Source organism: Elephantulus edwardii, unplaced genomic scaffold (assembly GCF_000299155.1).
Source record: "Elephantulus edwardii isolate Elephantulus edwardi_28Jun2011 unplaced genomic scaffold, EleEdw1.0 scaffold00113, whole genome shotgun sequence".
Taxonomy (NCBI): Eukaryota; Metazoa; Chordata; class Mammalia; order Macroscelidea; family Macroscelididae; genus Elephantulus; species Elephantulus edwardii.
In genome coordinates this window covers 2,474,913-2,489,525 of record NW_006399863.1, presented here as the reverse complement: position 1 = coordinate 2,489,525, position 14,613 = coordinate 2,474,913, and the positions used below count along the sequence as shown (strand labels likewise).

Genomic DNA, 14,613 nt, shown 5'->3' with positions numbered 1-14,613 from the left:
TTGTTGCTAATTTTTTCTTAAAGAGAAGTCTGCTAAAAGTAGCACCTCAGATTCACGCCAACCTGGGAGCCCTTGAGACCTGCCCCATGGGTCAGGAAATCTAAGCGTGACAGACACCACTTGTCCTGGGGCCTCGGGCAAGCCACTGACCTCCTGCACTGAAGAGTTCTCATTTGTAAATGATAATAGCAATGTCTGCCTTATCAGGTTATTATAAAGATTTTAGTGCATGCATAAAGATTTTGGTCCCTAGTATGACCTCATTACCTACCAGAAGATCTTGAATTTTCATGTTTGATTAGTTCTGTAAAAGTAAGATGGAAAGACCTTCTGACAAGCTGCTTCTAGAAGCATCCTTGAATTCCACCATGGATCCTGTCTCAGGACGGCTTGCTCTACAATAGACCAACAGCCAACAAGTCAACCAGACAAGATCATTTTGGCAGCAATGTCTTTTGTCTCGAAAGCATCTCTTTTAAGCACATTTATGGTAAATGTTAGATAGCGAAAGAATGGAGGGCAAGAGAGAAGGGTCTGAGAGGGACCTGACCAAGTGACCTCACCACAAGCGGAGCAGTTAAGGGCAGTTTCTTCTTATAGGGTTTTCAAGGAGGGGTTTTAGGGAAAGCTAGGGAGCTCTGGAGGCCTAATGGCAAGAAACTGTTCTGCAGTCCCAAAGGCACACGGTTCAAGGCCACTAGCTGTTCCACAGGAGAAGGATGGGTAATCTCCTCCTATGTGATTAACTGCCTCTGAAAACTTGCTGGAGGGTCAGCTATGGGTCAATCTGACTCAATGGTACAGAACCACAACCAGGGAGGACAGAGCCTTAATAGGATCCATTGTCCAGTCAGGTTTTTATTTGTCTGCTTTAGATGTTCAGACCTGGGAGCCACTGTCACATTATTCCTCCAGAAACTAAGGGTCATCTTAAGGGAGCCTGATGGTGTAGCTCAGTACATGTGGATTACTAACCAGAAGTTCAGCAGTTTGAGTCAGCCACTCTATGAATGAAGCAGTCACTTCCCATAATGATCACAGCCTCGGAAACCTGATGAAGGTCCCCCTGAATCAGACTCAGCTTGATAGCAATGGCAGGAGAGGGTTTAAGGTTATTACTTTGTTGTTGTATCCTGTCAAGTTGGAACCGACTCATTGCTGACCTTCGAGCAGGTTTTCAGAAGCCATAACTTACGCAGGAGGAGATTGCCCATCTTTCTCCCACAGAGCAGCTGGTGGATTCAAGCCGAATGCCTTGGGGTAACCACACCACCCCCTACCACCAGGCCACCAGAGCTTAAGCACTTTATTACTTTTAGGTAAGGGTAAAAATGATAGCTGTTTCTAAGAGAGGGGAGTCTCATAAACCCTTTTGGACACTTGTTAATGGGGAGAGCCCCTCCTTTTTCATACTGCAAGCCACTCTCCAGAGCATCTCCTTGAAGCCATTTCCAAATCTATGAGAGAAACGTCACTTCCCTAAATCTGGTAATAATTCCTTTGAGTGAAACAGGATTTTCTAAAACTCTTGTGCTGAAACTCCTGTTTTCTTAGTGAGAATATGCTTAGCACTTTCATTTCTGCTAAAGGTTATATTTTCTACTTCTAGAAGGTCACTCTTGCATGGAATTTAAAATTCCTTATCCTGACTTATTTCCTGGTAAATGTCAGTAACTAATATTTACATTCTCTATTCCAAGAGCTTAGTGATTTAGACGGTCCCCATTTGCATATACTCATGCAAATAATGTCTCCCAGTGCTACTTGATGGTTAAAGTGCTGGACTGCTAATGAAAAAGTAAGCGGGTTCAAACTCATCCGCTCCTCTGTGGCGAAGATGTAGCAGCCGGCCTTCATAAAGACTTACCACCTTTGTTACCCATGGGGCATTTCTGCACTGTTTTTTAGTATTACTCAGAGTTAGAATTGACGATACTGGGTTTGATGTGGGATTTTGGAGAGAAGAGTATTTAATCACACTTAAAGAGTAACTTGGCTTTACATTTAAAAAAAAAAAAAACAAACCAAAAAACACCAGGGAGCTCTGGTGGCCTAGTGGCAAGATGTTGCACTGCAATCCCAGAAGTATGCGGTTCAAATCCACCAGATGCTCTGCTGGAGAAGGAGGGGGCAATCTCCTCCTGTACCAGTCAGATCTGATTTGACGGTACACGTAAAAAGAATACAATTAAAAAAATAAAATAAAATAAAAAATGTATTTAAAAAAAAAACAACAAAAAACCCACCAGGTTTACCAAAGAGTGTTTCAGGAAATCTAAGCAAGCAGAAAGTTTTATATTGTTAGCTTTTAGTACTGTATCTAATACCTTCTTAAGCATTTCTTTTCTCCCCGGCACCTAAGTAATTTATACCTACTGCTTTTTAAATTCCCACTTAAGTTCATTAATTCCTAGTCAGGGAGAGTGATTATTTTACATCTCCATTTTACAGATAAAGAAACTGAGACGCTAGCATTAATAAAGGACTTGACCAAAGTTGCACAGTTAGGGAATGCTAGACATAGGGCTGAGACTTGGGTCTGTTTTCATTTTTAACCATAATTTAGTGTTGAGTGTCTGCCCTCTTCACAGTGCCCTCCAGGGTCCATGCTGATAATACTGTGCTTTCTGGAAGAGAACCAACTTGCCATGTAGATTAGACAACCTGGACATAAGTCTGAACCCAGACCACTCCAGTTGCTGGACAAGTCATTTTTCTTCTTTGATGCTGTTTTTGTTTTTAAGAATACTGCTTCTTAGTGAATAGATACTGTTCACAACAAGGCTTTGTGAAATGTAAAGTGCTTTCAGGTATATGCCACAAATGTCCCCGCAGCCAGAATTCTAGGTCCTCATGCTGCTGCATAGACTTTAAAGCAATTGTTTTAGAAAGACAGATGTGGCAGTTTGTTGAAACTGCAGTTTTTAGAAATGAATGAGGAGAAAGGGAAGCTGAGAAACTGGGCAGCTGAAGAAGAGGAAAGCAGCCTGGTGAACACAGAGTGGCAGGACTGGGAACAGGAAGGCAGGCTAGAGTTTATAAGACACAAAAGACATGAGGTAGAATCTTAGAGCTTCTAGAATCTACTCAGGCGGATCAAAGCCTGAAACTCACTCTAGGTTCAAAATTGATGCCTAGCAGTAAGAATTACCTTTTTTTCCTCTCCTCAAAACCTGTCCCTACACTTACTAGTCACCATCCTTTGGAAGAGCAGACCTGCCCTGGGGGTTTTCTGGGGTGAGTGGGGGCCTGTGTTCTCACTGCCTGCTGCTGCCCTTCCAAGCCCGCTCAGCCCTCCTTCCCATTCCCAGGCCACAGCGAAGCTCCTCCCTGGCATGGCTGGCACGGGTGGGGCACTGCCCCAGCATCCTTGGTGTCTTCCAGAGCTGTTCCCTATGGCATGGTTTTTACCCCATGCTTCCTAGGGGCTTTCCTGCCCCTCACCAGGAATTACCCTCTGGACAATGGGGCTGAGCTGGTTCTTTAAGAACTCTGTGCTTAACAGGGAAAACATTTATCCTCTTAAATGGGTAAAACCTGCACTTAAGTGCTAGCCCACTCATTCTTAGGGTCCTTAAGGTTGCTAGTTTTATCTTTGTAAGAGCTTTCCCTGGAATCTAGTCACTTAAAAAGAAAGACAAGACACGTGTTGGCGTCACCATTTTCCTTTTGTCAGTGGTCTTAGAGCCTTTAGGAAGGAGATGCTGGTCCTCGAGCTCGCTCACTGCCTGCTCAGCAGAGGGACCACTGCTCCTTTCCGGAAGGTGCCTGCACAAGCTCATCACCTGCCCTGTGCACACCTCAGAGAGCCTGGTGGCACAGTGGTTAAGCACTTGGCTATGAGCCAAAAGGCCAGCAGTTTAAACCCATGAAGCCACTCTATTAGAGAAAGATGTGGTATCCTGTTTCTGCAAAGATCAATGCCTTGGTGACCCTGCTGGGAGTTTGCTTTGGTTACACTCAATCTCAGGGGTAGACAACCGGGTATTCTGTCCTAAACAGATTAGGGTAGGAAGCACAAGCAGGCCTGTGCTTTCTGTTACATGTATTGGGTAATCTTCCCCTGCCCATGATTCTTCCAGCTTGAAGCTAGCCTTAGTCTGTGGGAAATGTACTTGGAGAAAGGGGCTTTCATTGCCCTCTCCATAGGCTGTCTTACTTGGTAACAGAGTAAATACACTCTTTGCATCCATTGGACAGTTTAGGGGCTGTCAAACCGTCAGAATTCTTCTGAAGTAAGTTTTGTGTTTGAACGTAAGTAAAGTAGTACCTGACAGGTTCAAGAAAAGATGAAAAAGGAGCAGGAAGAGGACTCCTGTTAGCACTTTTACTGTTTTCTGAGAGGGTCATGGTCCGGTTTACGAAGCACCTTGACCCCTAGTTTTGTCATGAATAATCAGCATTTGGTGTGGACAAATATGTTACTGTCTCTTACTGTTCGATCGAATGGCACTAAAATCTGAATAATGACTTGTGTTCCTCTCTCTCTCCCTCTCTTTGCTGTCTGCAGTAGAGCATGCACCATTTTGAACGTGAATTTTCGGTAAAGTAAGCTATGCTGATTTCTCTAACTTTAAAGATGCTCTGTTTCTGTATATGAAACAGGAACCCGTGCAGCTAAGTCTCTAAAAGGATGTAAAGTAGGGAAGCATGTTTGGGATGATTGTCTTACCTGAGCATTTAAAGGAAATAGAGCATCTTTAAAAAAACACCCCAGTGACTTCATTTGCATTCATTTCATTTTCATCATGCCCTTCGGAAAAAATCTTCATTTTCACTCTATTTTAATTTAAAAATACTGCTTTTAAGGGAATATAAAACCTGCAAATCTACTGCATAGCATTTAGGCCTGTTTTAATTTTGGAAACTGTGCCTCTCAAAGTCCTGTTGCTGCTAAAACCTTGGTTTCTAGTTGTTTACTCCAGCAAAGGGGGACAGTGTTAGATGGATGAGTTATGATTGATTTAACAGGAGAACTCTTGGCTTCTGAAGATGGCTGTAGGGAAGGATGGTTCTTCTCTTTAAACATCTTTAATCATTCTCCCAGGAGCTGAGGGCTGCCTGCGTCTAGTGGTCATGCTATCTATTCTCCCCAAGGGTGGCTGATAGGTCTTGTCTCAGCTGGCGGCCAGTTGGACTTCCCACTTCTATGTGCAGATCATAAAGGGACGCAGACCTGCACAGAACAATTACATAGACCTACAAGGACTGCTAAGATTGGCCCCAGGAAAGCGGGCCCTCAGACGTCTTTCCCATGAGGCTGTCGAGGGGGTCCCTGGCAAGCTGCTCCTCCCTGGCTGAAGCCGTGTGTGTTCTCCTGCAGGCCCTCAGCTGCTGTGTACCCATGTGGCCTGGTGGGAGGGACCCCGTAGAGGGTGGAGTCACACAGGTTTTGTTTAAGAGACTGGAGAGATTCATTCCAGCCGGATTGGAACAAGGGTACGATGGTAACACTAGGCGCCCAGCAGAAGTAACACTGGCAGCTCGGCATCCCACTGGCTGGCTTTTATTCAAGCATCACAGATGTTGCCACCTGAGTAGGCTGGATGGGGTTGAACAGGAGGCAAGCTCAAGTCACAGGTTCGCCACACATAAGTTCTTCGGGAGGATCTTCAATGCAGGGCTAATATTGCAAAAAGCTGTGTGCACTCAGTAATTGATCTGACATGAAATCTGTCAGGTCTCATCTGTGACTGGGGAGTAAGGGATACCAGAGACCTCTTGAGACTGAATGGGAGGTGAGGAGTTAATGTACCTCTGAGAAAGGAGGGAGCTCAGGGCTTTAGACAGTTGTCCCCAGGAGGAGTGTCACAGACCAAAGAGCAACCTGAGCTTGGCCCTTGTCCGCCTGTACTATCTGGAAGTGTACCTATGGAATACTGCACCCATGCCAAGCACTAGAAATGTGCCCTGTCCAAATACCTGACATCTATCTTTTAATGTACCCCTAACTCAAAAACACATTCGGGCTCGTTAATCTTTAATATAACACCCATGGCAGTACGTGGAAATTATAAGCACACCTTCAGTGATCAATATTGCTCTGTGATGCAGTCAGTCATTTCCTCTCCACTAGTTTCTTCCCTTTCCATGCTCGGCAGAGCAAGATCACCCAGTCAGCCTTGACCAATGAGTCTCTCAAATAGAGAAGTATTCATTTTAGTGAGATCTCTCACAGCTGATGGTGGAAATGCGTGGCTAATAGTCACTGTAACAGCTCAGCGGCACCTCCCCAGGCATATTCCATATCTGCCGTACCCTAGATGCACCCCATTCCTCCTCCCCTTCTCACATTATCTCTCTGTTAACCTCATGCCCTAGTGGGCCTTAGAGGGAGCTGCAGACCATGGACAAAGCAAATAGAAAAGCCAAAGAAAATCTATGGGATGGGGCCTGTAGAAAGGGATTGTGAGGCCCCAGTTTTCTGTCTTGCTTAATCTAGTTCACGCTCCACCTCCTGAATCTCCACTCCCTTTTCGGAGCATCTGAGCTGGTGACTTAAGTTCTGATCTCCCTTGCTGGCTGTATGGTACAGTACATATAACATCTGCCACTGTCGTCCCAGGCCCTGCAAAAAACCTCCTGGGACAACAGGCCTTTTGGGACAGCCTGGCCCTGTGAGCAGACCTCTTCCTTTGAATGGGCAGCCTCTCCTTCGTGAGCAGTCCTCCTGAAGAAAGGTCCTCAGCCTCCTGTTTCTTGTAAACTACTTGGGAAATGAAGATCCATTTCACGAACCCCACCTCAACACTCCCAAGCTCTGTGGTTGGGAATTGGTGCTTCTTATTTGTAGTGACTGCTAATGAGGCCAAAGTTGGTTCTCCAGAAGGCTAACCAGTTGTGGTTTATGCCAAGACCACATCTAGCATATGAGCCCAGCTCTAACTTCCTAGAATCCTGGGCTGGAGGGTGGCTGGGCTCCAGATGGCTGTTTGCTGACTTTATTAGAACCTCTAGAGGACATTACAGCCCAGAGCCTGCCTGCCTGCCTTGCTAACCTTCAGTCACTCTGCTGCCAGGGGTCTGGACAAGACCCTGGGGCTTCTCCAAGTACAGGTTGGACTCAGAATGTAAAGCTCACATTTGCCTGCCCTCTTCTGGCCATTGTGTAAGAAGGGCCCCTCCAGTGGGCAAGCTCACTCTTCCAGGAGCTCCTGATGCCCAGTCAAGACATTGAGGCCCAGCAGCCTTCGGCGGCAGCCACCCCTCCAGCCCTTTCACTGGTCACTGTAGGGAAGTGCTCTCCAGGAAGGCTTCCATTGCACTCTCTCTCTCCCTCTTTTTCTCACCTCAGCACTCCAGATTAACAGGTCTTTGCTTCTTTGTGACCTTATGACAAAACCAGGAACCTTTTTTTACCTGCATCTTTGAATAGAACGTCATTCATTCATTCATTGTTATTGTCTAAAGCCAATGAAAATGACATTTTTTAAATTTGCTCATTTGTCTGTATTTAATGTTTATTTTGATTGCTCCATTATCATTATTCGAAAAGTCCAAAATTGCAAAGCATGAGTTCGTGTATTTGTATCATTTTTAAATTTTAGCTGCCTTAGGTTTGGGTAGAAGATGTACAGGAAGGTAAGTGGTATTATGTGAATTATGAAACTAACTTTCTTTTGCTTTCTGTCCTACTTGGGTTTTTGTTTGGTTGTTGTCAGGGGAGATATCATGATCACGAAGGTGGTTTTCACAGGGTGAGGCTTATCTGTTGCACTCCAGATGTGCTGACCCCTGTGATTTCCCCAAATGTGGGAAACTTGACTGCATAATTTTTGGGGGGGAGTGGGGAGACGGGACTATGTTCACGCTCTCCCCTGAAAGAAAAAAAAAGTATTTTATTGACGATCCTGTATGAATTCAAGCAGTAGTTTGTATCTCTGTTATCAGCACAGCTCAGTAGCAGTTAGGGGAGAACCAGCAGCAGAAGTGTGGCTGTGTGTGTGTGTGTGTGTGTGTGTGTGTGTGTGTGTCTGTCTGTCTGTCTGTCTGTCTGTCTGTCTGTCTCCGAGAGTCGCAAGGTTCACAGCGGGTGGGACAGCCAGTGCTATAGCGCAGCAAAGTTCTTGGCGCTGGAACCTATTCTGTACAAATCATTTAATCGTGAGAGAACAAGGCATTCATTGATTCAAAACAAGAAGATTCGAGTAGTAGGGCTGGTGTTCCTGGAAGCTGAGGGAAGTTTTGAATGCAGGTCCAGTTTCCCTCTCCACCCCCATAGGGTGAGCTAAATCTCTGTTCCCCCAGTGCTGCAGCAGGTGCATGTTTAGTGTGACCCACCCGTTCCCCGGTGGGGCCACAGTGGGCACAACAGTGCTTGAAGGCGGTGCCTCTCTGAGAATTCTGAGACAGGGACGATGGGCCCTTTGCCACTGCCTGCACTGCCAATAATTATTAGCATCTTCTATTTCTTTAATGACATCTAGTAGGAAATAGTCATTCAAGACAGACGCCCATTAAGAACACATAACCCAGCAGGCACTGGCTCCATGCCAGGACTCCCCAGTGGTTTTGTCACTTTATATTAAATCACATCCTTCCACTAGTGTGCGTGTTAGAACAAAAGAACTGTTCATCTTTTATTAGTAATTGGTATTCAGGTAGCCCAAGACTGTGTATATAGATGTTTCTCTTTCATTATTGCTTTAAGAGCTGGTGGAGCTGCCCAGGATGGGTTAAGCAGCTGGTAAACTTTGTTTTGAGACCATGCATGACTAAGTTTGAAAATGGAATGAAGCCTCCTTGTAAATGCAGAGAGACTACCTCTTGTATGTGGTCTGTGATACATGTTGCACAAATGTACCTTTTCCCAGACTTTGGGGGGAAATGACTATATTTGATGAATTCTGCTTTGAGGCTTCTAGCTTTCTAGCTCAGTATTTTCTTTTTAAGTATGTGATCCTGGGTAGCTTGGTCCTCTGGAGGGAAGCACTAGCCTCTTCTCCTTGCCATCACTCACCAGGCCTTAGTAGCAGCGTGTACACCTGGTGTCTGAGGGGCCAGCACTGACTGCCCTTCTCTCTTCTGCAGGGGTTTCAGCATTGCCACCTCCACCTCCGCCTCCGCCACCAGCAGCTCCTTTGCCTCCAGCAAGCACAGAGGCATCTGCTCCACTCTCGCCCCGGGCTGTGAACGGTGTGAGCCGAGGGGCCTTGCTCAGCTCCATCCAGAATTTCCAAAAAGGAACTTTGAGGAAAGCCGAAACCTGTGATCACAGTGCTCCTAAAATCGGCTGAGGATTCCTGTTTACACATGGAGGGAAAAGGTGTTTTGTTTTCTCCCAATTCCCTTAAAATACCCCCTGCCTGGAAAAATCATTGCTGAGCCGGAGCGGCCACATTGTACACTGCAGGTACTCACATAAGAGGTTTTTCAAGAGGGAAATCTGGTAGAAGATAGCTGGGCTGGCATTGCTGCCTGCTGTAAGCGATTATTTGCTCCTTCATTACCATTTTAAAGGACGCTTGCCCTCAACGGGGATCTTTTTGAGGGCAGCAGCATATTGGAATCAGTATTTCCATCAACTGAAAGACCAAAAAGTCCCCTTCAACAATGACAATATTCAGTCACAGCAGTGATGGCATTTGTGTTGCAATCCTTCTTACCCCATCAGACAGCTTCTAGAAACATTCCTCTAATAGTTGATTTCTCTCTTCTAAAACATCTTAGGTTCTTAGGTAATCCCATTCTTGTTGCTTTTATTTCATCTTCAACATTAACACTGTAGCCCTAACACAGGCCTGTCACCAAGGTCGGGAGATGCTGGAGTCCTTCCTCCTCCTCCTGATAGGACAGGGTAGCATTCGGCCAGGAATACCACCATGGGCCCAGGGCTCAGGGCTGCTGTATCAAGTACTCTAGACTCCTAGTTAGAATGAACTGTTAACATCAGAAAAAGCTCTTGCCAACTAGATCTTAACTCTCAGCAATCAAGTTTAGGGGTCGGTGGGTGGGATCATTATTTACAACACAAGTAAATCTGGCATCTGTAGAAATCAATAATTCTGATTTTTTAATTTACCCAAATACATCTTTTTAATGTTACTCATTTATTGGAAAGATTCTTTATCCTGTGATTTTTCTTAAAACCTTTAAATAAATTGCACTTTAAAGGATTATAAATAATCCATTTTAGAATTAAAGTACACACATCAGTGTTGGTTACTATGCAGAAAGAATGTCCTTGTGTACAGTTTCATGTAATCTGTGATACATGTTCAGCTGTATTTTTTATTAAAATAAACCATGTCAAGAAAATCTATTGTCTGTAGTTCAGCTAGGTATTTCAAGTAAGAATTCTTCTGTAATTTTTTTTATGTTTGTAAAATCCACATGTTTCTAGTTTCTCTCTCAACTATCCTATTTTTGTGTGTCTGTTCTTTTCCCTCTTAATAAGTAAAATCTAACAATCTTGCTTTACTATTTAAAATAGGTGCCTCAAAAAAAAAATAGGTGCCTCATTATGATTCTTTAGCTAATTTAAACCATCTTTTCCATCTCAGCTTCTAAAGAGGACAGTGTATGTGACAATGTATAGTTTTGGCAACAGGGAAAATACTCTGTATGAACTGAACTGTAATTTTAAAGTTAACCTTGTGCGTTTGAAGAATCTGTGGACATTCCAAATGCAATGTGTGTTTAAGAGATTAGTTCCTGATGGAGGCTGGGAGGCCCGAGTCCTTCTGAAGTTAGTTTTGCTCTTTTGGGTAAAGTTTCAGATACTGAGTACAAAAACAATCATTTTGAGCTCTGGTGGCCTACTGGTAAGAAACTGCGCTGCTATCCTGAAGGCACACATTTCAAATCCACTAGATGCTCTGTTGGAGAAGAAGGGCCAATCTCCTTCTGTGCCAGCCGGATCCAATTGGATGGCACATAATAAGGGGGGGTGGGGGGGGAAGCGCAACCATTTTGTTCAAGTATCCACTCGTTTTCCATTTGGTACTAGTTTTTTAATTGAATTTTACGATTTCCACCTCATATAATTTCAAGAATACAGACAATTAAAAAAAAAAAAAATACAGACAATTCAATTAGCCAGAGTCAGGAATTCCTTTATTCCGTATCAAAACACTCTTAACAGTAAGTGTAGATTATATACTTTTATCTTATACATATAAGTTATTTCCAGGCCACATTCCTATCTCGTCCTTCTACTGAGACAGTGACATTTACATTGGTCTTATTCATAGAATATGGCGACTGTAACAGACAGAAAAATACAAGGCGCAGAGAGTGGAGTTTTTCCACATACATTTAAACAACTTCCCAATACAAAGACATCTCCATTGTTGTTTTCAAAATTACTTTATGAATAAGCTCTTAATAAGTACAGTCTTCTGAATAAGTACAATCCGGGTGAAGTATTGGCAAGTACTTTAAATAAGAAATTCCAATGACTTAAAATTTAAGCCCAAACTAGATGTTTAATGTCTTCTTTATTGCAAATATGATGTCTTTGACCTGAGGTACGGAGTTGTCTTCTAGAATCTTTGCGTAAGGCATAGGGACATCAGCACCAGTGACACGGACTGCAGGCGCATCCAGGTAATTGAATGCAGGTCCTAGGAAAGAAAAGGTTCATCAACTGAGGGAGAAACAAGAAAGAGGTTCAGCTAGCTTCACCACCCTGGCACAGAGAGAAAACAAGGTAAAGACTCCATGCAGAATCATTCCTTGTTTAACTTTTTCACATTTACTCAAAGGAGAAATGCCAATGTGACAAACATTCCGAGTCCCTTGGCCATCGCTAGCTTTTAATCTTTTTATTTGGTATCCATGTGCAGTGTTTATCTGAACTCACTCTAACCAAGAATCACTTTCTTTGAAATACCTTCCATGATCCTGGCACAAATTTCAGCTCCTACTCCAAACTGTGGCCAGCCTCCTTCCACAGTTACAAGATGGTTTGTCTTGATGACACTGGCTTCAATGGTTTCAATGTCCATGGGTCTGATGGTACGCAAATTTATGACCTAAACAGATAAATAACAGATAAATAAGCCATATAGAGCCACTGTGTCACACAAGTAGAGCCTTGTCACTATCCTGTCTTCTCCCTTTCCTCTTGCCCATCTAGGAAAATATTTTGTTTATATTTGTACAAATGTAAAAATTATAATGAAAACTAGGGATTTTTTTTAACAGTGGAAAGCAGTTCTGTTTAACTTGCAGGATCCACTTAGCTTTCCATGAGCTTTAACTTCACATTCATCAAAATATATATACCTAATGGTTGAGTATATGTACCAGGCACTCAACTGTCAGTGCCCACAGCCCGAGTCAGAACCAGCTCTCCTGGGGAGTCACTAGTGGATTTGAACTACCAGAGGTGTGGCAACTACCTGTGGACTACAACACCAGAGATCCCGACTTGCTATAGGCTAAGTAATTCTCACAGCAATTATGATGAACAGTATTTCTATTCTATTAATAGTTGACAAAATTGAGACTTAAGTGGAACTAGTGAAGTGGTGGTTGTTTTGTACTATAGAGTCGGAACTGACCTATAGCTGACCCTCCAGTGAGTTTTCAAAGGCAGTTCATCACATGGGAGGAGACCTTCCATCCTTCTCCCGTAGAGCAGCTGGTGGCCTCAAACCACACATGCCTTCACGTTTGCAACACAGCTTCTTGCCACGAGGCCAACAGAGCTCTCTAGTTAAATAGTAGATACTACTGAATCTAAGCTTGATTTTCATAAATTAGGTACCATTCTAAAAGGGACTTCTGATAGCTTAGTGGCAAGAAAGCTGTGCTGTAATCCTGAAAGCACAGTTTAAGGCCACCAGCTGCTCTGCAGGAGAAGGATGAGCAATCTCCTCTCATGCAGTTAACTGCCTCTAAAACCCACTCGAGGGTCAGCAATGGGTCGGTTCTGACACTATGGTACACAACAACAACAACTATTCTGAAAGGTCTAAAATACAGATGGTTAAAACGATTAAATATTAGAAAAGCAAGCAGGCTCCCTACTTAAAGCAGTGGCAAAACTCAGTGACAAGCCAAGACTGGTTCTATCTAGTTAACCTGTTAACAAAACTTCAGACTCCTAATTCTGAGTCTTAAAATTTAAAGGAAGCTTGATTCTTTAGAAACAGGTGAATGTTCACCCACCTCACATTCAATCCCCTCTGTAGACAGCACTGTTGCAGCTTCTAAGCAATGGCCAACAGGTCTTGAATGGGAAACCACGGTTACATGAGTTCCTGAAACAGAGAGGTCAGAGGCCAGACTGAAACAAATAACTGTACCACATTCACACTACCACCAGCTGTGGTTCTTGCCCTTTTATAAAGCCTCTGATTCAACTTCATTCCAGTGACATGAGGTCTAAGGCAGCCTTTCTGGAAACAAAATGCAAACCCACTGTTCTGAAATTGGAAAAGGACTCTGTGGGAAATTAGGACAGCACACCTATCTTACTTGGGCTTATCTGTAATTGGTTAAAATTCAAAGTGAAGGGCAATCATTTTCTATGTTGAATTTGACAAATATAAGTGAGGGGCTAGATTAAAAACAATGCATACTAATTCTCTTACCTGGCCTTTCTACTTTGGCTTTTCCAATAGGTATCAGAAAATCTTTTGACTGAGCTGCCTCAGGGAATTCAAATGGAACACCATACATCAATTCATTCTCTAACATTACAACTGCAAAATAAATATTAAAACAAAAGTTAATACCCAGATTACAACCAGAATGACTTGGAAAGGTATATACAATTTTAATTTTAGCAGTCATTGTATGAAAAGTTCCATTTTGCTGATTAACAACAAAACAGTTGCTGTTAAACTGAAGAACCACATATAAGACTCACATGCAAATTCTTTACAGTATCTGTAAATCATTAACATTGTGAGATGTCTACATCCCAATAACCCAAACAAAAAAAGCCCCCAAACCAACCAAACCCACTAATTTTTTTTTCAGTGAGTTGATTCTCACTGATGTGTTACACGAAGCCCTAAGTGACCCAGAGGTAACCCTCCAGCCCGTTTTCAGAGGCAGTAAATTGCATGGGAGCAAACTGTCCTCCACTCTCCCAAGGAGCAGCTGGTAGATTAGAACCACATGCCTTTGGGATGACAGTGCAGCTCCTTATCGTAAGATCATCTAAGCTCCATTCCAGTGGTCCTAAAGGGCAGAGCAGAAATGCCTACAAATTCCAAGGCTGTAATCTTTACTGATGGTGGTGAAGTGAGTCGTGCTAACCCAAAGTTCTCCAACAGTTCAAATCCACCAGTGGCTCCACAGGAGGAAGAGGGGCTATCTCCTCCCCTTAAGATTTACAGTCTCAAGACAGACACCCTATGGAGGGTCCCTAAGTTAGAATTGACTCAAGAGCAGTGAGTATGGGGGTTTTTCCTGATGAATTTTCACTGAGACACTGCCATATTCTTCTCCTGGGGAGTTTGAATCCCAGACTTTTTTGTAGATTATGACTGCTTGAACTACTGTATCACCAGGGCCCTTTAAGTCCCACAGAAACTGATTTTTTTCTCTTTTATACTTGTTTACTTACAAAGTTCATACACATTGTGTTTCACTCTATCCTTCATTCACATTGTGTTTCATACAATCATTCTCATTGTTGCTGTTGTTGTTGTTGTT

At 43.4% G+C, this 14,613-nt stretch overlaps 2 protein-coding genes across 9 annotated transcripts in view; one reads left to right on the top strand and one right to left on the bottom strand.

Annotated features, from left to right (window-relative positions):
- The window catches only part of PXK (PX domain containing serine/threonine kinase), a 110,285-nt gene extending 100,874 nt beyond the window's left edge, over positions 1-9,411 (top strand). For 3 of the 7 annotated variants that reach the window (XM_006892199.1, XM_006892198.1, XM_006892197.1), the window contains one exon: positions 9,031-9,411. In XM_006892199.1, coding sequence (XP_006892261.1) covers positions 9,031-9,236 — 206 coding nt within the window. In that variant the 3' untranslated portion in view covers positions 9,237-9,411. Of the gene's footprint in view, positions 1-4,510; positions 4,544-9,030 lie in introns of all 7 variants that reach the window. The other 4 variants (XM_006892201.1, XM_006892202.1, XM_006892203.1 and 1 more) reach the window with 4 other exon arrangements.
- A 2,007-nt stretch (positions 9,412-11,418) lies between these two features.
- The window catches only part of PDHB (pyruvate dehydrogenase (lipoamide) beta), a 6,250-nt gene continuing 3,055 nt past the window's right edge, over positions 11,419-14,613 (bottom strand). For both annotated transcript variants that reach the window (XM_006892195.1, XM_006892196.1), the window contains 5 exons: position 14,310; positions 13,542-13,652; positions 13,117-13,208; positions 11,834-11,975; positions 11,419-11,564 (listed from right to left, as the gene is read on the bottom strand). In XM_006892195.1, the coding sequence (XP_006892257.1) occupies positions 11,419-11,564; positions 11,834-11,975; positions 13,117-13,208; positions 13,542-13,652; position 14,310 (492 nt within the window). The remainder of the gene's footprint in view (positions 11,565-11,833; positions 11,976-13,116; positions 13,209-13,541; positions 13,653-14,309; positions 14,311-14,613) is intronic.